The following is a 26,466-nucleotide window of genomic DNA, read 5'->3' on the forward strand; positions in this document are numbered from 1 at the left end:
GCGGTGACATGTCCGCTGACATCCAACCCCGCTCCGATCCGAAAAGTGTAATGGAGGAAAAACCTACTTTTCCATCCGTTTTCGGATCGGGTGACGACGGACACTACGGTCCGTCATCATCAGATCCCCCCATAGGGGAGAGCGGCGCTCTGACAGGTCCGTCGCTGCACAGCGTGCAGCGATGGACCTGTCATCTTCCTGCTCAGCGGGGATGGGCGGAGCGATCCCCGATGAGCAAGCGGGTGTTCACGGGGCGGGTCATCACTGATCCGCCCCGTGAGAAAAAGCCCTAAGAGGCAGAACATGTTTCCAGCGTAACCTTCTAGGCCATTTCCTGTGACCAGGGTGCCATGTACAGACTGCAACAAAAGTGACTAGCTGTACATGGTTATATACTTGTATCCAGCAATGAATTGAACAGGAAAGGGTTAAAGTAAAAAAACATTTTGTATTTAAATACACACCACTTGTGAGCAAAGAGCAAATATTCAAGCCAATTACAGATAGAGCTGCCAGGATATATTTGCTAAGTTTACAACAGGGAGATTTTTTTTCCCCGACACCATGACATACAAGGGAGAAATCCTACCAATGGGCACATCTATACAGCTTTGTATAAACTCAAAAGTTCAAATACTGAACAAATTTATCCAATTTTTTTTTTAGAATTTCTGATATATTTAGGTAAAAAAAAAAAAAAAAAAAAAAAACACCCCATTGGTAATACCAAAAGGTAATTTCATTTTAAAAGATAGTAAACCCTGCTATGAAGCTACATGAACAATATTAAGTCAGAATAAAGCCCCCCCCCCCCCCCCCCCCCCAGAAGATGCAATTGTTGTTTCTTTGAAATATTTTGCATGTTCATGCACTTTAAAAGCTTCCAGACCTTAAAGGGGTTGTGAATCCTCTGCATTTTTCACCTTAAAGAGGAGTTCCCATTTTAAAAACAAAATTAAAAGTCAGCAGCTACAAATACTGCAGCTGCTGACTTTTAATAATCGGACACTTACCTGTCCCATGGTCCAGCGATGCGGGGGATAAAAGCTCCACTGGTCTCCCCCTCTGTTCGGCGCCACCGGCATTGCAACTGTGGGCACCGACTTCACAGCTGGGCACCTACTGCGCATGCACGAGTGGCGCCGCGTGCCGTGATTGGCCGCTCAGTCATCTGGGACATGTAATGTGTCCCAGATGATTGACAAGAGGGAGGGAGCAGAGCTGAGCCCTTCCTGCGCGGGGAAGTGATGTCACCAGCCCAGGCACTGAAGGAGGCAGACTACCAGGCAACCCTTAGCAACAGCCATTTTAGAGGCTTTTTTTTTTTTTTTTTTTTTTTTTGGTGGAACACCACTTTAATGCATTCTATGCATGACGGTGAAAAACCTCCTGTGCTGCAGCAGCGCCCCCTAGCCCCCCTTTTACTTACCTGAACCCCGTAATTCCCACAACAGGAACAAGCACACCAGCTCCAGCCGGTGTCTCGTGTCCTGATTGAATAGATTCATAGCAGCGCAGCCATTGGCTCCCGCTGCTGTCAATCAAATCCAATGACAGGGGGGCCCGCGTCCTGTTTTCTATGTCTACAGACACAGCAGCAGGACACGGGAGTGCAATCGCACGGGTGTCCACGAAATAGAGCGCTTCTCCGACAGGGCACTCGAGAAGAGGAGCCAGGAGCACTGCGGAGGGGACCCCAGAAGAGGAGGATCGGGGTCACTCTGTGCAAAACCAACTGCACAGTGGAGGCAAGTATGACGTTAGTTTTTTTGTTTTTTTTTTAAACCAAACCTTTACAACCACTTTAAAGTGATTGTAAAAGTTAATTTTTTTCTTTAAAAACAAGCATGTTACTCATCTGCTCTGTGCAAGAGTTTTGCACAGAGTGGGCCCCAATCCTCCTTTTCTGGGGTCCCTCAGCGGCGCTCCTCCTCCGCATAGAGTACCCCCACGGAGAGACGCATTCCATGGCAGCACTCGTGCAGGCCAGCTCCTGAGCCCTGCTCCCTGCTCCAGTGTCACTGGATCTGATTGATAGCCATTGGCTCCCGCTGCTGTCAATCTGTCCAATGAGGACCTGGGACAGCAGCTGGAGCAGGCAAGTAAAAAGGGGGCTCTGGGAGGCAGCTGCAGCACAGAAGGTTTTTCACCTTAATGCATCACAGTGAAAAACATCGAAACTTTACAACTCCTTTAAACCGGCTTCTGAAGGTTAACAAAACATCAAGTTTATATTACCACTATGTATTTGTTGGTATATGTAACAAAAACACCATTGGGAAATTTCTGTTATCGGTCATTCTATTTTCGGTACTAACAAAAAGCAAGTGTTGAACAAGCACAGTGTATACTTTAGGATGAAAAAAATGTGAAGTATTCATGGTGGTTTTGTATATGAAGGTACTACACTCTATGGCAGGGGCGTCAGACTGGCGGCCCTTCAGCTGGTCCTGAACTACAAGTCCCATCATGCCTCGGCCTGTGGGAGTCATGCTTGTAACTGTCAGCCTTGCAATGCTTCATGGGACTTGACGTATTTCTGCAACAGCTGGAGGGGCTGCCAGTTTGAGACCTGTGTTCTATGGCATGAAATGTAAGTTATGCACCCACTTGCAGTCAAAACCTCTATAAAACATGCTAACAACATTCCAAACATTCAAATTTAAAGAGAAGAAAAACAAAAATCCGACAGCTTTTCTAATCCTTTCCTACACATCCAAAAACATTTTTGTGCTACAAGTACATCTCAAGCCCATGTTCAGTACCAAACATTAGACAGATGAGTGCATACATACTATGTAATTCCACTGTGTGCCATTAAGGCCAGTTCACACTACATGCAGTCCAGTGCGTTTTTGTTCTGTATTTACATGCAAAAAATAAAAACCGCAGAGGTGATCAAATACCACCAAAAGAAAGCTATTTGTGGGGGAAAAAAGGACGTCAAATTTTGTTTTGGTGCAACGTCACATGACCGCGCAATTGTCAAAGAGATGCAGTGCCGTATTGCAAAAAAATTTCTGTGGTCATTAAAGGGGGTAAATTCTTCTGAGGCTGAAGTGGTTAAAAGTGAATCTTCATGTAGAAGATAAAGCTTTATACATATTAAATACCCAACCATGTCAGCATGAAGTGTTGTGGGCGTTCTTACTCCAAAGCATCTATTTTCAGCCCACCCACCCTGTTCGTGCTGCGCCTCCCTCATTGTGACTGCTAATCAACCCTCAACACTTCCAACTCCACCCATGAACAAGAACCAATAGCCAGGAATCATGGGACATGTAGTCCCCAAAATAATGAAGGAAATGCCCCCTCTAGGCAGCCAAGTACAGTTGGGTCCACATACATACATGTATTTATTTGGACACAGGCACAATTTTAGTTTTTTTCAGGTATTTACCAAAACATATTCAAGCTATAGTTCTATAATGTATAAGGGCTGAAAGTGCACACTGTCAGGTTTCATTTGAAGGTATGTACATCCAAATCAGAGGAAGGGTTTAGGAATTACAGCTCTTAATATCGCCCCCCCCCCCCCCTTTTTTTTTTTTTCAAGGGGCCAAAAGTAATTGGACAATCAAAGCAAAAGCTGTTTCATCACCAGGTGTGGGCTACTCCATTATTTCTTCATCAATTAAGCAGGTAAAAAGGTCTGGAGGAGTTGATTCTAAGACCCCTTTCACACTGGGGCGGTTTGCAGGCGGTATTGCGCTAAAAATACCGCCTGCAAACCGCCCCTAAACAGCCTCCGCTGTTTGTTCAGTGTGAAAGCCTGAGGGATTTCACACTGAAGCGGTGCGCAGGCAGGACGGTGAAAAAAGTCCTGCAAACCGCTTCTTTGGAGCGGTGAAGGAGCGGTGTATTCACCGCTCCTAAACCGCTCCTGCCCATTGAAATCAATGGGACAGCGTGGCTATACCACAGCAATACCGCGGCTATAGCCGCGCTGTACGAGGGATTTTAACCCTTTTTCGGCCGCCAGCGGGGGTTAAAACCGCACCGCTAGTGGCCAAATACCGCTGCAAGAACGGCGGTACAGCAGCGCTAAAAATAGCACTGTTGTACCACCGACGCCCCCACCGCCCCAGTGTGAAAGGGGCCTTAGTGTGGTATTTGCATTTGGAAACTTTGCTGTGAACTAGAGCTGCACGATTCTGGCCAAAATGAGAATGATTTTTTTTTTGCTTAGAATAAAAAAGGATCACGATTCTCGTGACGTAAAATCTTTCACATTATACAAAAAAATTGTGCTAACTGTACGGGTTAGTTTTTATTCTTTAAATTCATTAACCACTTGCTTACTGGGCACTTAACACCCCCCAGCCCCCCCCCCCTCCAGACCAATTTTCAGCGCTGTCGCACTTTGGATGACAATTGCGTGGTCATACAACACTGTACCCAAATGAAATTTTTATCATTTTTTCCCCCACAAATAGAGCTTTCTTTTGGTTGTATTTGATCACCTCTGCGGTTTTTATTTTTTGTTAAAAAAATTTTAAAAGACCAAATTTAAAAAAAAATATTTATAATATATAATTTATATATTGTCATAAAATTTTGCATACAGGTAATTTTTCTCCTACATTGATGTACGCTGATGAGTACCGATGGGGTGGCACTGAGGGGCATGGATAGGTGGTATTGGTGGACACTGAGAAGTGGCACTGATGGGCGGCACTCATGGGCATTGATAGGTGGCACTGGCAGGCACAGAGGAGGAGGCAGATGTGCCTCCTTCCTCTTCGGGACCGATGTCCCTTGAGCATAAGCCGGTGATCGGCTTTTTTTTCTCCTCACGCTGGAAAAAAAAAAAAAAAGAAGATAACCAAGCTTTTGTTTACACACATGATCAGCTGTCATTGGCTGACAGCTGATCACCTGGTAAGGGGCCGGGATCAGATTGGTGATCACCCGAGTATCAGTGATCACTGCGCAAGCCCCCTGCAGGTCGTCCTATGACAGGCTCCCGGAAATTCAGGTCCACGCTGTGGTCATCATTCGGCTATAGCGCGGACCTCAATTGGTTAAAGTAATTTTTTCCAAAAAAAAATTGCATTTGAAAGACCACTGCGCAAATACAGTGTGATATAAAATATTGCAACAACCACCATTTTATTCCCTAGGGTCTCTACTAAAAATTATATATTTATATTTATATTATGTTTGGGGGTTCCAAGTAGTTTTCTAGAAAAAACAAAATGATTTTAACTTGAAACCAAGAAATGTCAAGAAAGGGTTTAGCGTTTAAGTGGTTAAACTTTCCTAACTTACACAGGAAGTCTATTCCATTGACAAATTGTTACAATGTTTCTAGTTAAGTTCACTGCTAAATAATGTTCTGATTCTTGGCAGACTGCCCAGATTTTATTCCTTCCTTTCTTTTGAGGCTGTGGCTTCAGAAGAGCAGAAAGAATTCTTTGCAGAATCGCGAAACACTTTAGTCAAGATAGCAGCGAGAAAAAAAAAAAAAAAATATTGCGATAACGATTAATCGTGCAGCTCTACTGTGAACCTATATCATGCGTTCAAAGGAGATGTCCATGCAAGTGAAACAGGCCATTGCAAGGGTTCAAAAATTAAACAAATCCATCAGAGACAGCAGCAAAATTAGGAGTGGCTAAATCAACACAGTTTCGTACATTCCGAGGAAACAACGCACTGGTGAGCTTAGCAACATAAAAAGGCCTGGACATCCATGAAAGACAACAGCGATGGATGATCACAGGATCCTTTCTATGGTAAAGAAAACAGCATTCACAACATCCAGACAAGTGAAGGACACTTTCTAGGAGGTGGGTGTATCATTGTCAGTCTACAATCAAGAGAAGACTTCAGGAGAGCAAATAAAGAGGGTTCACCACAAGGTGCAAACCATTCATAAGCCTGAAGAATAGAAAAGCCAGATTAGACTTTACCAGTTCTGAAAAAGCATTCTTTGGACGGATGAAACTAAGATTAATCTGTATCGGAATGACAGGAAGGGAAAAAAAAAAAAAAAAAAATGTATGGAGAAGGCTTGGAACAGCTCATAATACAAAGCACACATCTGTAAAACATGGTGGATGCAGTGAAATGGCATGGGCATGCATGGCTTGAAGTGGCACTGGGTCATTGGCGTTTATTGATGTGACAGAAGACAGAACTAGCCAGATGAATTTTGCAGTGTTTAGAGACCTAAGGTCAGCCCAGATTCAGCCAAATGCAGCAAAGTTGATTGGACGGTGCTTCACAGTACAGATGGACAATGATCCAAAACACACTGCAAAATTAACACAGGAGCTTTTGAAGGAAAAAGGTGGAATATTCTGCAATGGCCAAATCAATCATCTGATTTCAACCCAATTGAGCATGCATTTCACTTGCTGAAGGCAAAACTAAAGGCAGAAAGAACCACAAGGAACTGAAGGCAGCTACAGATAGAGCCTGGCAAAGCATCAGAAAGGAGGAAACAGTCTTTGGTAATGTCCATGGGTTCCAGACTTCAAGCAGTCATTGCCAGTAAAGGATCCTCAACAAAATATTAAAAAAGGAATATTTATGATTATATTAATTTGTAAAAAATTACATTTGAGCCCCTAAAAATTGGGGGACTGTATAAAAATGGTTGCAGTTTCGAAGAATTGTACTTGATATGTATGTTCAACCCCTTGAATTAAAGCTGAAAGTCTGTACTTCAAATTCATTTGGTTTCGTTTTAATTTAATTCTGGTGGTATACAGAGCCAAAAGTATTAAAATTGTGCTTGTGGCCAAATATATATGGACACAACTGTATATCTGAGAAGCCGATGGTTAAATGAAGTCATCACAGGTACTAGTAGGAGTTCTCTCTAATATTGCTGGCATATAGGGGCGAAGGAGTATAGGCAGAGGTTAAAAAAAAAATAAAATAAAAAACCCACACAAAAGCACCCAGATAAGAAGGTAAGGCTCTCTACGTGAAAAGCCCCTATTCCTATAGCAAGTCAACCCCATTGACTTTATTCAGACTCGCATTAGCCTTTAAAACAAAAGTCAGAGGTTGCATTTTGTCCAAGCAAGCTATTTAATTACTTCTATTGCTTTTTCCTTATCCATCCCAGTTATGTGCACATTCTTATTCATGATTCATACTTTTCCAGGCAACCTGCTCAAATAAGCCAATTCCAATGAGGTACCATTTTTCCCGAAATTTACGCTTCCGGTATGGGGCCTGCAGCAGTGAGTGTACTTTGCTCTTTTCCTGTATCAGCTGCTTCCAGCTATCAAAAATAGAAGACAGGAAGAGGAGACAAGGAATGCTCCCAACAGAGAGCCCTTCTCTCCTCCTTCACTTAGGCAGGATGCAGGGACACATACGAATAAAGAATGAGGCGTCGGCGCTTTTAACCCCCGCTAGCGGCCAAAAAGCGCCAAAGCAGCTTTTTTAATCCTTTTTTGGCCTCTAAAACGATGGTAAAGCGCCGCTAACATTTTTTTTTTTTTTTTTCGGAGTTGGGATTCAGACCTTTCAGCAGACTTGACTATTGATTGGTTAGAACGTGCATGTTGTGTGTTTATTTTGGATAATAAAGTAATTATTATGACTATATTACACAACAGATGAAAACATGTAAGAACGGTTTATCAAAACTGTCTTCTCTTTTATGCTCCCACCACCTGCTTATGTTTATTCAATACTCCCCAATGCACCCAAGGATCGTTCCATCACCCCCAGGGGTGGGTGGGTATTGCCCACTTTGAGAAGTACTGATGTAAAACCTTTATCCCAAAAGAAAAAATAAATAAATAAGTGTTGCTCAAACTGTAGCAGGGTGGATAAAAATCAGAAAAATCTGATTTTTAGATCAAATTTATTTTAATAAATGCTTTTGTAGTAAAAACCTATATCTAAAGATAATTTTCTATTTAAGATACATTAAAAATTTAGTTTATTCAGCATGAAATGGAGCTTAGTTATGTAACATGAGGCTGTATAGTCTGCAATATTTACATTTTTTGGTAAAATCATTCAATGAATCCAAGCTCTGCAAGCTGAGATAACATGCACTGCATTGATGCATTTACACAATTACACAGCAACCATGAGATTAAAAAAAAAGTTTAGAAATATTCCTTTATCCCACTGTTTTGAAAATCCATGTACACTACAAACTGTATGATTGAATCGGTTCTGATATAGCTGTTTTACTAACCTGACAGCTTATTATTCTAAATAGGAAACCTTCATTTTGTTTGCAAATGGTAAAGATTCTAACTACCAGCAAGAAAAAGTCCTTACGTTTAAAGAGCACCTGTCAATTCAGATTCATAATGGCAGCGCCTGTTAGCGGGCATCCACTCACCTGCTGCAGCCACCTCACTCACCTTTTTGTGTCACTGCCGCATCACCAGCTGTACCATTAAAATGAATCGGACTGTCGGTGAGTCAACAGTAGGTCAGAGATGACAACTGATCTTTAAAAATTATGATTTAAATAGAGTTGATTTAAACCAAGCCATTAAAATCAAATCCACCCTGCACTGCAATGAGAGCTGGAGTTTGGCTTCAATTCTTTGGTGTATCTAAATCTGCTAGTACAGCTACCACTACCCCCCCACCCCACTCCCGAGACTGACAATGCTGCTGTGCCCTTTCACCCAGAGTGAACTCTAATACAGGAGGTGTGTGTTACTGGCCAGATCACCAGGTAGAAACAGAGGGAAAAAAAAAAAAAAAGTCTAAAAAATGAAGACTAAACAGCCACTACAGGATTGGTAAACTTCATTATTATTATTTTGGGGGGTTTAACACAGCTTCAATTGATTTAAATATGCAGCCTCCAGGGCTGTCACCTTGATCCAGCCTTCACTACCTAGGGATCCACTGAACTGGATCAGGCATACTGCCAAAGAAGTCTCAAAATCTGATTCCTGTTGTGCATGCTTGTTCCAGGTTAGTGACTAATCAGACAGACACTGGAGCTTGGATCAGAAAGAAAGCTTGAGATGCTGTATCTTAAAGTGGTTGTAAACCCTCACATATACCCAGGGAAGTGAACTGCCTCAGATGATGCACAGAGATGAAACAAATCTCCCTACGCAAGTTTTACATGTATATCTGCTCTCTATCTTTACATACTGTTTAGAAAGTGCACAATGTGTTAGTTGATTTTCCTCTTCCTGGTGAAGCCTGGGCATACAGCCAAGACAGCTGATTGGGAGGAAAAGCAAACACCCCCTCTCATAGGTAGAGACTTTCAGCTCTGTCCCTTGAATCCTTCAGCTCTGTGCTAAATTTATAGCATCCTCCCCAACACAAAACTCAGGCTGCTTTTATCATATGTGATGGAGAACTTGTCAGGAGTTATCAGGCTGATAACAGAAGGACTGAGCAAGAGACAGCTACAGGATATAGTGCTTTGAAGAGAGATAAAACACTGCAGATATATGTGCCCAGCTCAGATGTCATGAATTGGGTTTACATCCACTTTAAACACAAAACATGGCTGCTGCTAAGTGTACAGTATATATCCTTGTAATTTACTTTCAGCAAAATTCCACTCTAAAGGATTCACAGATCATGTGCATCAACTACAATAAAACAAAAGGCTCAGAAAAAAAAAATAAGTTGGAGCTGCATGTGTTGGTCACACTGGCTTTGGAGCTCCTATTTGTTCAGCTCCAAAGCAAAAGTTTTGTACATTGTTCATGCATGTTATCGATGTTAGTGTAAGGCACATTTTCAATCTAAAAAGGTACATAAAAAGCTGCTAACAAAATGTTTGCAATGTCAAAATGTGAAGATGGGAACAGTTCTATAAAAGAATAATGGCACAACACTTATCACACATTTTACATACATTTAAAGTGTTCTTATAATGTAATGGTCACAGAGCTGAAGTATTATATTGTTTCTACAGTACCTGCATGGCAACAAGCTAAATTTAAACATTCTCCCTTGGGCACACTGAGAATGTGAAGATTCTGATACAGAAAACGATTTACAAAGTTAAAGTGGTTAAGTACAAAGTAAAGTTTACATATACCCAGTGACATGACTGGCCTCAGGTGATGCACAGAGATTAAACAAATCCTCCTACATGAATTGTACCCATTTATCTGCAGCCTCTTCTCTACATCCATTCAAAATGCTGAATTTAAAGCTTGTCTGAGAGTTCAGAAAAAAGGGGACGGAGAGCTGAAGCTACAATCTCAGTGAGATTTCTGAGAGCTGACTGGGGAAGATGGGAGGAGGGACAAACACACACCAACAGAGCTGAGGCTGTCAATCAGCTGGAGGTCCCTCCCGTCTCCATTTTTCTCTTGGTGTCAGGAAACCTCGTCCTAAGTGATTCATGCTGATAGAGGGATGAAGCAGCAAACAGAAAATCACACTAAGTGCTCTTAATTGAGACCGGTACACACTATATAGGGATATGCTTTGTGCATATTTCAGGTCTGAGGTTTACAACCACTTTCATTCTGAGGCTCATGCACAAATCTCAGTGGTTTTTCCTGCTCGGTGAACCACAAGTGGTGTACAGCCAGCCATAGTAGTGGATGGCTATAAGCACCTATGCTCGGGTAAACACTGTTTTCTTGCAAAGGCGTTTATACGCACATACAACATATTTCCTGAAAGAGGAATGTGTGTTCAGCACATACATTATAACAGCACACAAAGCAAAAGATGATATCCCTCCTCAATGTTCTCGTGTTCAGTTGTAGCACCAGTTATTTTATTTGGTATGACCAGTTATTTTGGGTCATACCAATCAAGGAAATTTGTACCGCTGGATTGTTCTAAATTCTAAAGCCATGATTTGCAACTTGTTGGTCCAATTGACACTTCAAGCTTTATGTAGATTGAAACTCCAAAAACTCTCAAAATCCAAAACCCCATGGTTTTAATATTGAGCCTGTTCACACCTGAACGAAGGGTCGCTTGAAGCGCAAAATGTATGAGCTTCTTTGAAGCTACAAGCATTTTTGGCCCCAATATACTTCAATGAAAAACGTGCAAAAAGGCACATATCACACATTTTGATTAGCTAAAAATAATTAGAATAAAAAAAAAAAAAAAAAAAAAAAAAAACACAAGTATTCAAGCTTTAGAAAAACTCACAAAAATGCATTGTATTTTGAAGTACTATGCCACACCACATGGATATTTATTTATTAGATGATTTTTTCTTTTAATCAGATACACCAAAAAGAAAAAAAATCAACTTTAGCCAGAAAAGCATGCAAAAGGTGGAGACATTGCTTTAAAATGCCTACTGACAACGATTTTGAAAAATCTGGTGCAGCTGTGCATGGTAGCCAAACAGCTTCTAACTTCAGTTTGTCCAATTAACCACTTGAAGACTAGGCCTTTTTCTGTTTGTTTAAAAGTTGAAATCAGTATTTTTTGCTAGAAAATTACTTAGAACCCCCAAACTTTTTTTTTAGCAGAGAACCTAGAGAATAAAATGGCAGTTGCAATATTTTGCGTCACACTATTTGCACAGTAGTCTTTCAAAAGCAATTTTTTAAAATTTTATTTTCTTTTCTAAAAAACATTAACTGCTTGCTGACCAGCCACCGCAGTTATACTGTGGCAGAATGGTTCGGCTGCGCAAATCACCATACTGGTACGGCGTTCCCTTTAAAGCCTATAGCAGGCGCACGTGGCCACTGACCATCAGCGATCGCTCCACAGAGAGCCAGAGCGGGGATCTGTCAGGGTAAACAGATCCCCGTTCTGACAGGGAAGTAGAGAGAGATCTGCTGTTCCTAGTGACCAGGAACAGCGATCTCTCTCTACTCCCAGTCGGCACACTGTCCCCACAGTTAGAAACACCTCCCAGGGAACACATTTAACCCCTTGATCGCCCCCTAGTCTCAACCCCTTCCCTGCCAGTGATACTTATATAGTAATCAGTGGCTATTTTTAGCTCTGTCAAAGGTCCCAAAAAAAAAAAAAAAAAAAAAGTCCGATCTGTCCAACGCAATGTCGCAGTCCCGGAAAAAATAAATAAATAAATGCAGATCGCCGCCATTACTAATAAAAATGCCATAACTATCCCCTTTTTTGTAAACACAATAACTTTTGCACAAACCAATACACACTTATTGCGATTTTTTTTTTACCAAAAATATGTAAAAGAATATATATTGGCCTAAACTGATGAAGAAATTAGTTTTTTTTATTTTGGATATTTATTATAGCAAAAAGTGAAAAAAAATGTTTTTTTCTCTTCAAAATCGTCTTTTTTATAGCACAAAAAATAAACTATGCGGGGGGGGGGGTTGTTTGGATACAACATCGCACGACCACGCAATCGTCAGTTAAAGCAACGCAGTGCCATATCGCAAAAAAAACAGTCTGGTCATTAAGGGGGTAAATCCTTCCACAGCTGAAGTGGTTAAAGGGGTTGTAAAGGCAGAAGGTTTTGTTATCTTAATGCATTCTATGCATTAAGATGAAAAGCATTCTGTGAGCAGCAGCCCCCCTAAAACTTACCTGAGGTTCCTCTGTGTCCAGCGGTGTCCACGAGTGTCTCAGCCATCCAGATTCTCCTTCCCGATTGGCTGAGACACAGCAGCTGCGCTATTGACTCCCACTGCTATCAAAGTCAGCTAGCCAATCAAGGGAGAGAGATGGTGCGGAGTCGGGTCAGGGCTCCGTGTCTGAACAGACACAGGGAGCTGCGACTCTGCTTGGGAGCCCCCATAGCAAGCTGCTTGATGTGGGGGCACTGAACAGGAGGGAGGGGCCAGGATCACAGAAAAGGGACCAGAGAAGAGGAGGATCTGGGCTGCTCTGCGCAAATCCACTGCAACAGAGCAGGTAAGAACATGTTTGTTTTTTTAATTTATTAAAGCGATTGTAAAGGCTCTTTTTTTCCCTATAAAAACAACAAACAGTAAAGTTAGCCCAACTTTGTTTAATGTGAAAGATGATGTTAGGCCAACAGATACCAAACATGTCATACTTTAAAATGGCGCACACTCGAGGAATGGAAACAAACTACAGTACTTAAAAATCTCCATTGGCGATGCGTTAAAAAGTTTAGCGTTACAGAGGAGGTCTTGTGCTAGAATTATTGCTTTACTTTTTTCTTTTACACTGTCCCTTTATTAAAAAAAAAAAAAAAAAAAAACACTTTTGTTGCCGTCACAAGGAATGAAAACATTCCTTGAGACAGTAATAATCAGTGACAGGTACTCTATAAGACCCCAAACCCCTTCTCTGCACTTGAAAGTATTCAAAACTCCAAGATCAGAGTTTTTGAATACTGGCACCGTTGTTGGTTCCTGAGTAAACCAGAAGTCATGTCACAATGTCGCTTTTGAGTTACCATAGCCGAGACCCGCTCAAAGCCGATTCTGTGCCAGCTGGTCGCTCGGGTATCCCGGTGGGGCAGGAGAGCGGAAGGTCCCCTCCCACTGCTTGTAACAACTGAGCAGCTGCTTAGCCTTTTGGATTGTTATTACAAAAGAGCCGAGCGTCGGCTTTAAAAAAAAAAAAAAAAACTGAACTGGGGTGATGCCTGCAGCTGAATGACGTACAGGTACGTGATTTGGTAGCAAGTGGTTAAGCTTTGACAAAATAAAAAAATAAAAACCCTGGACACTGATTGGTTTCTATGCACAGCTGTACTCTCCAGTTTTAGTAAATTAACCCCTATGTCTCTTAAAGAACCATGTTCTTCCTTTAAAGTATACTTAACCCAATTTGCTCTGAATCAAAACCACCATTCATATGGCTAAACTGCATCTACTTTCATCAAAAAAAAAAAAATCAACGGTAAAAGGCCTGCATATATCTTTACTTCACTTTTTATGCAATTTGGGGGTTTCATGCAAAGTAACACACTAACTGCTGCGAAAGCTAACATCAAAGCAAGTGGTGAAAAGTCAAATATGTTCTCCAATAAGGTAAACCATAACCTGACCTTTAGGTTGGGTTCACACTAAAGAACGCAGTGACTCACAGCAGGGGTCTAATGTGTCTCCATTCACCATTTCAGCCCAAACTTTTGGCTGAATTAGGACCTGAAACGGACCAAAAAAGATGCACAGGGCTCCGCTGCGGAGATGTGTGAACCAGCTCCATCGAGAGCCGGTCACAACCTCCTGCATTGCAAATTGGATGTGGGGAAACCCACAATAGTGTGACCCCAGCCTTTTAAACTCATTTAGCTACTTATAGCATAATTTGCCATTTTAAAAACACACAGTCAATACCAACTGTAAAACTAAAGTCTTGCTTTGTAGTGACTATTCACACAAGCAGTGAAAAAAAAAAAAAAAAAAAAAAAAAAGCAACACCGAAATGCAAGTATATTAACACACCAACTCAGGATTCATATTTCTATTGTCTCATTTGTGAAAATGGATTCCATTTCAATGCACTGGGCTACTGAACTTTGCATATGTCTCCCAATGGCGTAAGGCAGCTACACAGGTAGTATATGTGGTAACAAAATGCAGAAAAAAATGCACCGGAACACACATGCTCTTATTTAAGGAAAAAAAAAAAAAAAAAGAAGAAGAAGAGGGGGAAAAGTGCACTGGACTGCATTGAAAACGCACATGCAGAAAAGCAACTGGAACACATTCGGACTGCGTTTCTATGGTGTGAACTGGCCTTCCGGGTCCTTTCACATAAGCATTCAGTCTGGATCCATCTGCCAGTTTTGCAGACAGATCCAGGCTTAGGCCTCTTTCACATGAACGATCCGTTCAGGTCTGCTTGTCAGTTTTTTAGGCGGACCTGAGCGGACCCTCCATAGACCTCTATGGAGCGTCGGATGTCAGCGGTGACATGTCCACTGACATCCGACCCGGGTGAAATTTGCGTTTAAAAACACAGCTGCACAAATATCGTGTGATAAAAAATATTGCAACAATCGCCATTTTATTCTCTAGATTCTCTGCTAAAAAAATATATATAATGTTTGGGAACTCTAAGTAATTTTCTAGCAAAAAATACGGATTTTAACTTGTAAACACCAAAATTCAAAAATAGGCATGAAAAGGGTTAATCAGCATCAGCCGACTTGCAAATGACTTCTGTAATAGAAGTCAATGCAAGTTGCCTGAAGTCTTCCCATGGAGACTCTCTCCTATCTGGGCAGCCTGCCAACTGTGAGAAAAGAAGCAAAGAGATACAATGTTTCTACTTATCAATGGACTGAACTCTGTTTAGGAGTTCTCAGTTTACCCATTTAAAAGACTAAGGCCCCTTTCACACTGGGGCGGTGAGAGCGTCAGCGGTACAACAGCGCTATTTTTATCGCTGCTGTACCGTCGTTCTTGCAGCGGTATTCGGCCGCTAGCGGTGCGGTTTTAACCCCCGTTGGCGGGCGAAAAAGGGTTAAAATCCCTCGTACAGCGCGGCCATAGCCGCGGTATAGCCGCGCTGTCCCATTGATTTTAATGGGCAGGAGCGGTGAATACACCGCTCCTTCACCGCTCCAAAAAAGCGATTTGCAGGACTTTTTTTACCGTCCTGCCTGCGCACCGCTTCAGTGTGAAAGCCCTTAGGCTTTCACACTGAACAAACAGCGGAGGCTGTTTAGGGGCGGTTTGCAGGCGGTATTTTTAGCGCAATAACGCCTGCAAACCGCCCCAGTGTGAAAAGGGGTCTAAATCTTTTCTGACACTTATTGCATGCAAGTAAAAATCCTGTATTTTCTGCTAGAAAATCACTTCACCCCCTTCCTTCCCAGACCAATTTTTAGTTTTCAGCGCTGTCACACTTTAAACGACAATTGTGCAGTCGTGCGACGTTGTACCCAAACAAAATTGATGTCCTTTTTTCCCCACAAATAGAGCTTTCTTTTGGTGGTATTTGATCACCTCTGCGGTTTTTATTTTTTGCGCTATAAACAAAAGAGCAACAATTATGAAAAAAACAAAAAAAAAAAAAAAACAAAAAAAAAAAAAAAAACCACACACAATATTTTTTACTTTTTGCTATAATAAATATCCCAATTTTTTTTTTTAAAAAAACAAATTTTTTCCTCAGTTTCGGCCGATACGTATTCTTCTACATTTTTTTTTTTTTTTCAAAAATATCGCAATAAGCGTATATGGATTGGTTTGCGCAAAAGTTATAGCGTCTACAATATACGGGATAGATTTATGGCATTTTTTTTTTTTTAATTATTATTATTTTTTTTTTTTTTTACTAGTAATAGCAGTGATCGCGATTTTTTTCGTGACTGCGACATTATGGCGGACACATCGGACACTTTTGACACATTTATACAGCAATCAATGCTATAAAATTGCACTGATTACTGTATAAATGTGACAGGCAGGGAAGAGGTTAACCACTAGGGGAGTGATTATAACTGTAGGGGGAGGGGACGCACAAGGGGAGGAGACTGATCGGTGTTCCTCTGTACTGGGAACACAGATCGGTCTCCTCTCAACTGACAGGACGTGGATCTGTGTGTTTACACACAGATCCACGGTCCAGCCCGGTTAACGGGCAATCGCGGGAGCCCGGCGGACATCGCGGCTGCCGGGCACACGCACTGGGTCCCGTGCAACGCTGCGGGCGCGCGCCCCCTAGACGGCCGGGAAGCCTAGGCCGTCATATGACGTCCACCAAGGATGGGAGATCCCATCTGTGGACGTCATTTTACTATGGCCGGGTAGTGAAGTGGTTAATAAATGTAAGAAATTTTCTGTATGGCCCCTTTCACTCGGGCGGACCCCGTTCAGGTCCACCTGTTTTTAGGCATCAGCATCTCTCCCTCCCCCCTACTCCTTTTATTTACCTGAGCCCTCATTCGATCCAGCGCTGTGCATGTCTGCAGTTCTTTTCTCCCCTCACTTCCATATTTCACTGGGTTTGCTGCAGCACCGGGAGCCATTGGCTCTCACTGCTATCAAAACCAGTGACAAGGGAGGCGGGGCCGAGTCCCACAGTCTGTACAATAGACACAGCAACGGGGCTCAGGAGTGGGCAAGCACAAGTGCCCCAATGGGAAACAGCTTCCTGTAGGGGCACTGGACAGGAGGAGGAGCCAGGAGTGCTGGCGGGCCACACAAGAGAAGGCTCGGGGCCAATCTGTGCAATTCCACTACACAGAGCAGACAAGTATAGAGAGGTTTATAAAAAATAAATTTAAAAAAAAATTACCGTTACAACCACTTTAACCCCTTATAACCTCAATGTTAACCCTTTATTTTTTAGGTGCCATACTATCTCTGCAGTGTCCAGAGAATTTGGAACAAAAATATAGTTTCCACATAAAATAATTACGCATGTACTATAATACATAGCGCTTCAAAATATACAATATTCTACTTCACAATTTGAAGCCTAGTAAAGCAAAAAAAAAAAAAAAAAAAACGCAGTTGCACAGTACTTACACCTATGGATTTACAACAATATTCTGACAGATGGTTACCAGAACACCCATGGAAGAAACGTGCATATATACACACATAATATCAGACTTCATACCACTTGAGCAACAGCTACCACTAGAGAGAGGAACTGCTGGCTACATAGCAGAGAAGCTAAATATAAACCAATAAAATGTGCATGGATCACATTTGTAAATAATGGAGGTAGAAGCAGTCAGACAGGTCTCAAAGGGAGGTGAAGTATTGGCATGGAAATGGTGCACACATCCAGGAGACTCAAAGTGGAAATGCACCTGTTAAGTCACATGAAAACAAAACAGGTAGGAACCTGAATAGGAAACATACTCCAAACAGAAAACATGCTCCAAGGACAAGAAAGAAATTGGATTACATCTGTCACATAACAATCAGGGAACACATAATGCTGCATTTATTAGATCTTTTATTTTTGCAAACAATATTCTTTAGGCAAGAACTATAACAGGCCGGTGGCAAACAAAATTTGTATACTTATGCAAACAAAACTGAACCAGTTATAATACGCAGAGTAAGTGTGAACATCATTTCAATGTACCACTATAAAAAAAAAAAAAGACAAACTCACCCAATTCTGTCCCCTTCATTTCATCCTGAAATAAATGTGAGAGTCTCACTTGTCACCAAGAGGCAGCGATGCAGGCCAGGCGCAAACCTCCGCTATATTTACACGCACATTTATGCATGCTGTGACGACAATCACTAAAACAATATGTAAATGAGAATGACTCCGCAGACCCAACAGGCAGCCCACTCAGGAGCGTCACCGGACACGGATATCAGCTCCCTTTAGAACCAATGTACACACTAACATATCACACATTCTTCATAAAGGATGACGATTATAATGAATAATGATCAGAGCAAGTCCAAGTCAGAAAAACAAATGTAGCACTTCAATGATCAAATCAGCCACATGTACAGTATGACTGAATAGACAGAGTTAAGTGAACATGGCTATGTGTTCAACAATATGTACAACAGAGCTCAGACTGGGGAGGGAAAAACCAGTACAAAGAGATGCAGTGTTCATGAGCCAACAAGCCAAGGGCTGTGTTCACACTTGAGACTGACTGTTTTTTGAGCTTTTTCCATGTGCATCTGTCAGCTGTTTTCAGGCTTGAGCTTTTTTGTTTTGCCAATAGAAAATAGTTACTAGGAGAGGCAAAAAAAAAAAAAAAAAAAAAAAAAAAAAAAAAAAAAAAAAAAAAACACACACACACACACACACACACACACACACACACACACACACACACACACACACACGTTTTCAGGCCCTCCCACTGAAGTTGATAGGGATCACAAACACACGACCCAACCATTAACCTGTTGCTAGCCATGTAACACATATGCGGTGGCAAAGGGGCAGGTTTTAACGCCCACGTGCCACACACAAGCGTCACTGGGCAGCCAACGTTTCTGTGCTGAGAGTGCAATCACTGCATCTTACAAGTACAGAGACCAAGCTGTCAAACAGCTCAGTCCCCCATAATAATCAGTAGCTAGCAGAATCATGTGACCACTTCAACAGCCAATTACAATGGTCATCGATCCTTTCCACCCTCCGTGCATACAAACTCTAATAAAGGGGTGGGATTAAGGAGCTCATGTACATTTTCACACTTTAAACAAGCATTGTTCTGCAGCGTCTTTTTCATTGCCCAGTCACAGGATGGGGAGGGACAGCAACTGCAAGTGTTTGGTTGACCATACATGGACCAACAAACTGATAAAAAAAAAAAAAAAATATGAACAGAATCCCCATCTACACAAGCAAGGCGGATGGGGGAATTCTCCACGTTGTATCATTGTATTCTGACAGCGGGACTCCACTGATCACCGCTGCAGCCGATTGGAGGTTTCCCCAATCCACATTGAAACGTGTGGATGGGAGAAGTAAAGTCATTTTTTTTCCATTCAACCCACTGGTTGAACAAAAAATAAAAAAAATAAAAAAGAACTGATCTGCTTTACCTGCCTCCTCTCACCAATCCAGCGTTGTCCATTCTGCAGCATCACTCTCCTCTCTTCTTGGTATCACAGGAGTCAATATGTGGAGCCAGAGCCACTGGCTTCTGCTGCTTCAGTCAAGCCCTGTGAGGAGTGATCGGGGGGGGGGGCTTACTGGTGCTGTGCGTGTCTACTACAGACACACACAGCCCAGCTCGGGACCGTGCCCCCTTAGCACCACACTTGCTGAGGGGGTACTCAAAGCAGGAGTGGCAGGGGACTGCGGAAGAAGAGGCAAGGGGCCACTCTGTGCAATATCGCTGTATAAAGCAGGTACGTTTAACAAAGCAAAAGAAAACAATAAGCCTTTTAAGTTAACCTGTACAAAAAACAATAAATGCACATTCTTTAGCAGATATAAAAAAAAAAAAAAATAGGCATCATTTTATTTTTTTGTTAGGGACCTGTAAAAGCATTGCACCCAAGATCAGCAGATCACGGCTGTAATGTCACAGTCCTGGCGACTGTATCTGTCTGCCCATTGCCCCGATATGAGCAGGTAGTTACAGGAAGCTCAATGACTTACCACAGCACTCAACAGCGCTGTGGTAGTTCATTAAGAACTATAGGCCAACAGCTGCAAAGGGTGTCAGGATTTGACATTTTTCCATTCACAGAACACTGTGAATGGATGACGTGGCCAAGCAGACGGTGCCCCGCACAGCCACGTTTTTTTTTAGTTTGTGACAGCTAGTGGGGAGAGAAGCTCCACCGTTAGCTGTCAAACCAGGGGACTGAGGGGGAGCAGGGGCCAGTGCAAATGTATAATGGTACACCCTGAACATGAGGTCAATATGTTACTAAAGGTAAATTTATCCTTTAATATCACTTTAAAGTGGTGCTCCAGCCAAAAGGGAAAGCTTTGCTTGTTGGCACCGCCACATTTGGCACTTTTTTTTTGGGGGGGGGGGGGTACCGGGTTTTGAACAGTACCCGCTCTCACTTCTGGGTGAGATCACTGCAGCAATCTAAGAGTATGTCCAGCTCCTCTTCCTTCCCCCCCGCTGCCTTCTGGGACACACACACAGGTCCCAGAAGATGGCAGGCCCATTCAGAAAGTGCAGTAGGCAACCAGCTGTGAAGCTGGCTTCTCTTTGTGAAGATGACTGCATCGGCTCGGGTGCAGTCATCGATGGATGCCTGGACAGGTAAGTGACCTTATATTAAAAAAGTCAGCAGCTACAGTATTTGTAGCTGCTGACTTAATTCCCTGCCCCCCAAGACTGGAGCGCCTCTTTAAGGTGGAAACTAAAAATACATTGGTATGAAGTGGGTATATGTCATTTCTGTTGCAGTTTATACAACATTTCTCTCCTCTTCTGTACCTGACACTCAACACACATTATAATCAGATTGTACAATCTCTGGTTGATCTTTACAGCTACCAACAAGTATGTGGTGTAGAGACCCCCCACACACTGATTGCACGGTTAAAGCCCGGTACACACGTACAGGTTTTTTTTTTTTTTTTTTTTTAATATTCATCCCATCATGCTAAATTGACAGATCGCCCCACCAACACAACTGATGTTAGTGCAGTAATGCCCCCCGCTGTGCCTTTGTGTTTTGACAGGGGGAATGCCATTGGTTGCGAGTACTGATCAGATACTGGTTTTTCAGTATGTCCCTTTGACAAAAGCCAGTTAGACCAGTATCGGAAGGAGAAGTACAGCCAATGCTTGTTTGGCTTTATTTCTCCTATGGATCACAGGAGTGCTGTCCGTTCTGCAATTCTGTGACCTAATTTTGAGCAGAGAACGACTGAAGCCCGCTGTCAGCTGACATCACAAAGCCGGTGAAAATTCGGAAAAGATTGTGACTGGACAGGCACCAGGCTCAGCCGATGGGCTCACTGCTCCCACCCCCTCCACAGCCCAGCAGACAAGGACTCACCAGCTCTCTGCCCTGAGAACTGACCAATTGGCTGTGTTTGATCGCACAGTTGCATGCATGCACCTAGGCAAGTATTATTTTAAAGTAGGAGTAAACTCCCATGTAAAATTGTTACCTATAGGAACAGTAAACATGCATCGTTTAAGAGATATTTAATTCAGATGCAGCCGGTGACATCACTGACGCATGTGCTCCGAAGGAAAAGCATACCTGCGCCATTCCTTCAGAGCCATGCTACAAACAGCAACTCCCACGTGGGATTAACGTAATCACCGACTCTGCCACTCATATCGCCGAAGCCTGCGACACCAGAAAGAAGATTGGGTGAAGATGGAAGTGCCTTCAGCGGTGACAGCGCACTGCTGGAGGGCTTCATTTTCAGGTAAGTGTGTCATAATGCTAGTATGCCATGCACACTAGCACATTATGACAAAGTAATTGTAAAGTCTCTTTTTTTTCTTCTATTTTCGTTAAAAATAATTAACATGTTATACTTACCTGCTCTGTGTAGTGGTGTTGCACAGAGCAGCCCAGATCCTCCTCTTCTTGGGTCCCTCTTATCGGTACTTCTCCCTCCTGTTCAGTGCCCCTACAGCAAGCAGCTTGCTATGGGGGCACCCGAGCTGCAGCCCTGCCCCCTTTCTCTCCTCATGGGCTGACTTTGATTGACAGCAGAAGGAGCCAATGACACCGTGCTGCTGTCTCAGTCAATAAGGAGGGGAGTCCCGGGTAGCCAAGACACATCTGCAAAATCGCTGGATCTAGATGGTGCTCAAGCAAGTTTTAGGGAGGCTGCTGCACACAGAAGGTTTTTTTTATCTCAAGGTGTAAATCCACCTTTACAGAAAATCTGTAAGGTGAAGTTACACTGGACCCCCTCCCCATCCTGTTGTACCCGAGTTCCGCTTTTACTCGCTATGAGACGGGGGATTTGAAATCTTTGCGACGTATCTCCTAAAAGGTATGTATAGGAGGAATTCTAATTGGTCGGCGCTGTCACGTGGACATCAACCAATCAGGACCCGCCTAGAGTGTCCTGTCAGCGCTGAAGATCGAAAGATGCGGGGATTTCAAATCCCTGGACTAGTAAAGCAGTGAACCACGATTTGCAGGAGCTATTGCGCTTATAATAGCACCTGCAAACCGACCCAAAACAGCCGCTGCTGTCTCTCCAGTGTGACAGCCCCAAGGGTATACACCGCTCCTGCCCATCTAAATCAATGGGACAGCGCGGCTATACTGCTGGCAAAGCGCCTCTGCAGAGGCGCTTTGCAGTGGTTTTTAACCCTTTCTCAGCCGCTAGAAGGGGGGGGTAAAACCGCCCCACTAGTGGCCGAATACTGACGGTAAAGCGCCGCTTACGATAGCGGCGCTTTACCGCCGCCCCCGCGTGAAAGGGGCCTTACAGATTTTCTGCAAGAGTGAACTTACACTTGAATGCATTAAGTTAAAAAACCTTCTACCTTTATAATCACTTTAAATTGCCCAGAGCAGTATGAGGTTTACTACTGCTTTACAAAAAAAAAAAAACCCACACACCACAAACAAACCTGAACTTCTCTTTTAAGTCCATGTGTATCCAGCCTTTGGTAGGTCCTCCAACTGCAAACTACTAGTTTTGGAAAAATCTAAAAAGGTTATTGTACAAGATTGCAAGAAGTAGGGTAACCCCAAGTCCCTACTCACACCTTTATTCTCCAGGAACTGCGCATTTATGCAGGCAATACATTCTTTTCTAATAAAACGTGGCTGGCAGATGTGCATTTTGTCATGCAAAATAAACAAAAACACATTACAAAAACACATGAGGCTCATTGCAAAAAAAAAAAAACTAAATAAAAAATGGGCGCAAGAGCTACTTTGTCGCATGTAGGTAAATAAGTAAATAAGTGGACTGATGCTGTTGCGCAAAAAAAAATAAAACACACGCGTGCGCGTCACACAGGTGTGAATGGGGTCTAAGGTAGATGACAGAAGAAGGCCCAGCCCCCACACATCATCTATGTCTCATAATACACAGTGATCACCTGTGACATAAAAGAACATAACAAGAGTTCATTATATATAATCTGATAGAGTAGGTGGTGAAATGTCTATAGAGATATATATATATATGGTTATACATGTTTATATGAATGAGACACACAGGTGAGGTCACGTGATGTACACACACCGCAGTGACAGAGCCATGGCCGGCAGGCCCCTGACTGACACACAGAGGGGTAACCTGGGCCGCCTCGGTCTCACCTGCTCCCGCAGCTTGAGGAACACCATGGTGCGCAGAGCGGTGATGTCTGTCAGGCTTCTTCCTCCTCCTCCCCCCGCCTCATACAGCTCGTCCAGCCTCGGGGCTGCCAGCGGCCGGCCTGTGCCCACAGGGCGAGCAATGGAGGCTGGAAGAAGCAGCGGATACACTCTTCTCCTCCTCCTCCCCCCTCTCTCCTTCTCGGTGCGCCTTCTCCTTCCTTGAAATTCAACCACACACAGTGCGGCCCCCTCCTGGACACCTCCTTCCTGAGCGTAACCGCCAAACCCCGCACACGCTCAGCGCTGATTCGCTGCCGGGAAGGGGGCGTAGCTCCCCGACCGCTCACGTCATTTTGAGAAGCCAAAAAAAGGGGAGGCGGCTATGGAACGCGCCGTACAACGTCTCTCCGGTGCGCGCGCGAGCACGTGACCTCTATTTGGTTCCCGAGCCGTTTGTGGCTCTCAGTGTTGGTTTCAGTCGCTCGAATGGGAAAAGGCAGCGGAAAACGCTCGACATAAGAGTCGCGCATGTGTAGGCGGAGCACGTGCTGCACGCGTTACTTGACGTTGCCGAGTGACGGGTTTTAGTATGCCTGCCTCTGACAGCTCGTGAGGGGTGGGCGGGGCATAGCAGGTGAGCGGTCAGTGCCAGGTAGCAATGTGTGCCAAGCATTGAGCTCTGGCAGACTGAACAGATCCTACAAGATGGCACCAACCAACTTTATTAGAAAACAATTGTCCGCTCTGTTCATTAAAATAAGTACATGGAGTTTCCAGCTTTCAGCACTGTCTCACTTTGAATGGCAATTGCACGGTCATGCAACACCATATCAGATTTTTTTTTTTTTTTTTTTTTAGACAGAGCTTTCTTTTGGTAGTATTTAACCACTTGACCTTATGGAAAGGTTTACCCTCTTTCATGACCAGGCCATTTTTTGCGATCTGGCACTGCGTTATTTTTGACAACTGACAATTGCGCAGTCATGCAACACTGTACCCAAATAAAATTGATGTCCTTTTTTTCCCACAAATAGAGTTTTCTTTTGGTAGTATTTGATCACCTCTGCGTTTTTTTTTTTTTTTTGGGGGGGGGGGGGTTGCACTATAAACAATAGAAGACCAACTTTTTTTTTAATATTTTTTTACTTTCTGCTATAAAAACACATTGGACTCCTAACTGACACTTTTTGGAGACCAGTGACACTAGTACAGTGATCAGTGCTAAAAAATATGCACTGTTGCTGTGCAGTGGCAGGGAAGGGGTTACCACCAGGGGTGATCAAAGGGTTAAATGTATTCCCTAGGAGTGATTACTAACTTGGGGAGGGGGGGTGCTTTGACTGGGGGAATGTAAAGATCGGTGTTCTTGCTTAGCAGAAACACAAGATCAGCAACTGACAATTGCGTGGTCCTGCGACGTTGTACCAAAATAACATTTACGTCCTTTTTTTGCCACAAATAGAGCTTTCTTTTGGTGGTATTAGATCACCTCTGTGTTTTTTATTTTTTGCGCTATAAACAAAAAAGTGCGACAATTTTGAAAAAAACGGCAATATTTTTTACTTTTTGCTATAATAAATATCCCCCAAAAATATATAAAAAAACTAATTTTTTCCTCAGTTTAGGCCGATATGTATTATTCTACATATTTTTTGGTAAAAAAATCGCAATAAGCTTATATTGATTGGTTTGCGCAAAAGTTATAGAGTCTACAAAATAGGGGATAGTTTTATGGCATTTTTATTATTATTTTTTATCTTGTTAGTAATGGCGGCGATCTGCGATTTTTATCGTGACTGCGACATTATGGCGGACACATCGGACACTTTTGACACTATTTTGGGACCATTGTCATTTATACAGCGATCAGTGCTATAAAAATGCACTGATTACTGTGTAAATGACACTGGCAGGGAAGGGGTTAACAGTAGGAGCAATCAAGGGGTTAACTGTGTGTCCTAGGGAGTGATTCTAACTGTGGGGGGGTATGGGACTGCCTGGGTGAGGAGACCTACCTAGGACATGACAGCGATCACTGCTCCCGATCACATGGAGCAGTAGATCTCTGTCATTACAGAAGGCAGAATGGGGAAATGCCTTGTTTACATAGGCATCTCCTCGTTCTTCCTCTCCACACCGCAATCACGGGCCACTGGAGAACATCGAGTTCCCGGGACCCGCGGGCACGCTCCAAAAGGCAGCATATTTAAAGGGATGTACCTGTACGCCTATTTGCCTGCCTGTGGCATTCTGCCCATGTACATTTGTGTGCGGAGGTCGGCAAGCGGTTAATGGGCACTAATCGTCCGTACTGATGGGGCTGCACTGATTATCAGTGCAGATGTCCTCATTCACACTAGCCGGTTACTGGCTCTTTCCTCTGACATGCTGAAAGCGTGAGAAAAGGAATACCAATAATCGGCAAGTGTGTTTACATCATGATCAGCTGTGATTGGACGCAGCTGATCACATAGTACAGAGCCACTGTGATTGGCTCTTTACCCTGATCTGTGATCAGCCGTTTCTGAAGGACACAGCAATAACAGAAGGCACTGCAGCGGCACCGTTCTGGGATGACATCATATGATGCCCTCACAGAACCGGACAACCGCGCTGTAGCCATCATTTAGCTATAGCGCGGTTGTGAAGTGGGTAATAGCCACTGGATTTTATTTTTTTCTAAGTAAATGAAAAAAAATAAAAACACATTTTCAAGAAAAAAGTTCTGTTCTGAAATGTTGCAAATAAGTAGTTTATCTTCTTCACTGATGTGCGCTGTTAATGAGGCTGCACTGATAGGTGGCATTGATGGGCACTGATAAGCTGCACTGATGGGGCTGTACTGATCATCAGGGCACTGATGATCAGTGTAAACATGTGCTGACAGCCTTGCTGGTTATCAGCTCTCCTTTCCTCACACAGACACAGCGTGTAAGGAAAGGAC

The 26,466-nt window shown here is 43.1% G+C and overlaps 1 protein-coding gene across 1 annotated transcript in view; it reads right to left on the reverse strand.

Moving 5' to 3' along the window:
* The window catches only part of ANKRD28 (ankyrin repeat domain 28), a 227,536-nt gene extending 203,468 nt beyond the window's left edge, over nt 1-24,068 (reverse strand). Inside the window, exon 1 of the mRNA XM_073630192.1 lies at nt 23,523-24,068. Coding sequence (XP_073486293.1) covers nt 23,523-23,549 — 27 coding nt within the window. The 5' untranslated portion in view covers nt 23,550-24,068. The remainder of the gene's footprint in view (nt 1-23,522) is intronic.
* Nucleotides 24,069-26,466: the final 2,398 nt, after the last annotated feature.

Source organism: Aquarana catesbeiana, linkage group LG05, assembly GCF_042186555.1.
Source record: "Aquarana catesbeiana isolate 2022-GZ linkage group LG05, ASM4218655v1, whole genome shotgun sequence".
Classification (NCBI taxonomy): Eukaryota; Metazoa; Chordata; class Amphibia; order Anura; family Ranidae; genus Aquarana; species Aquarana catesbeiana.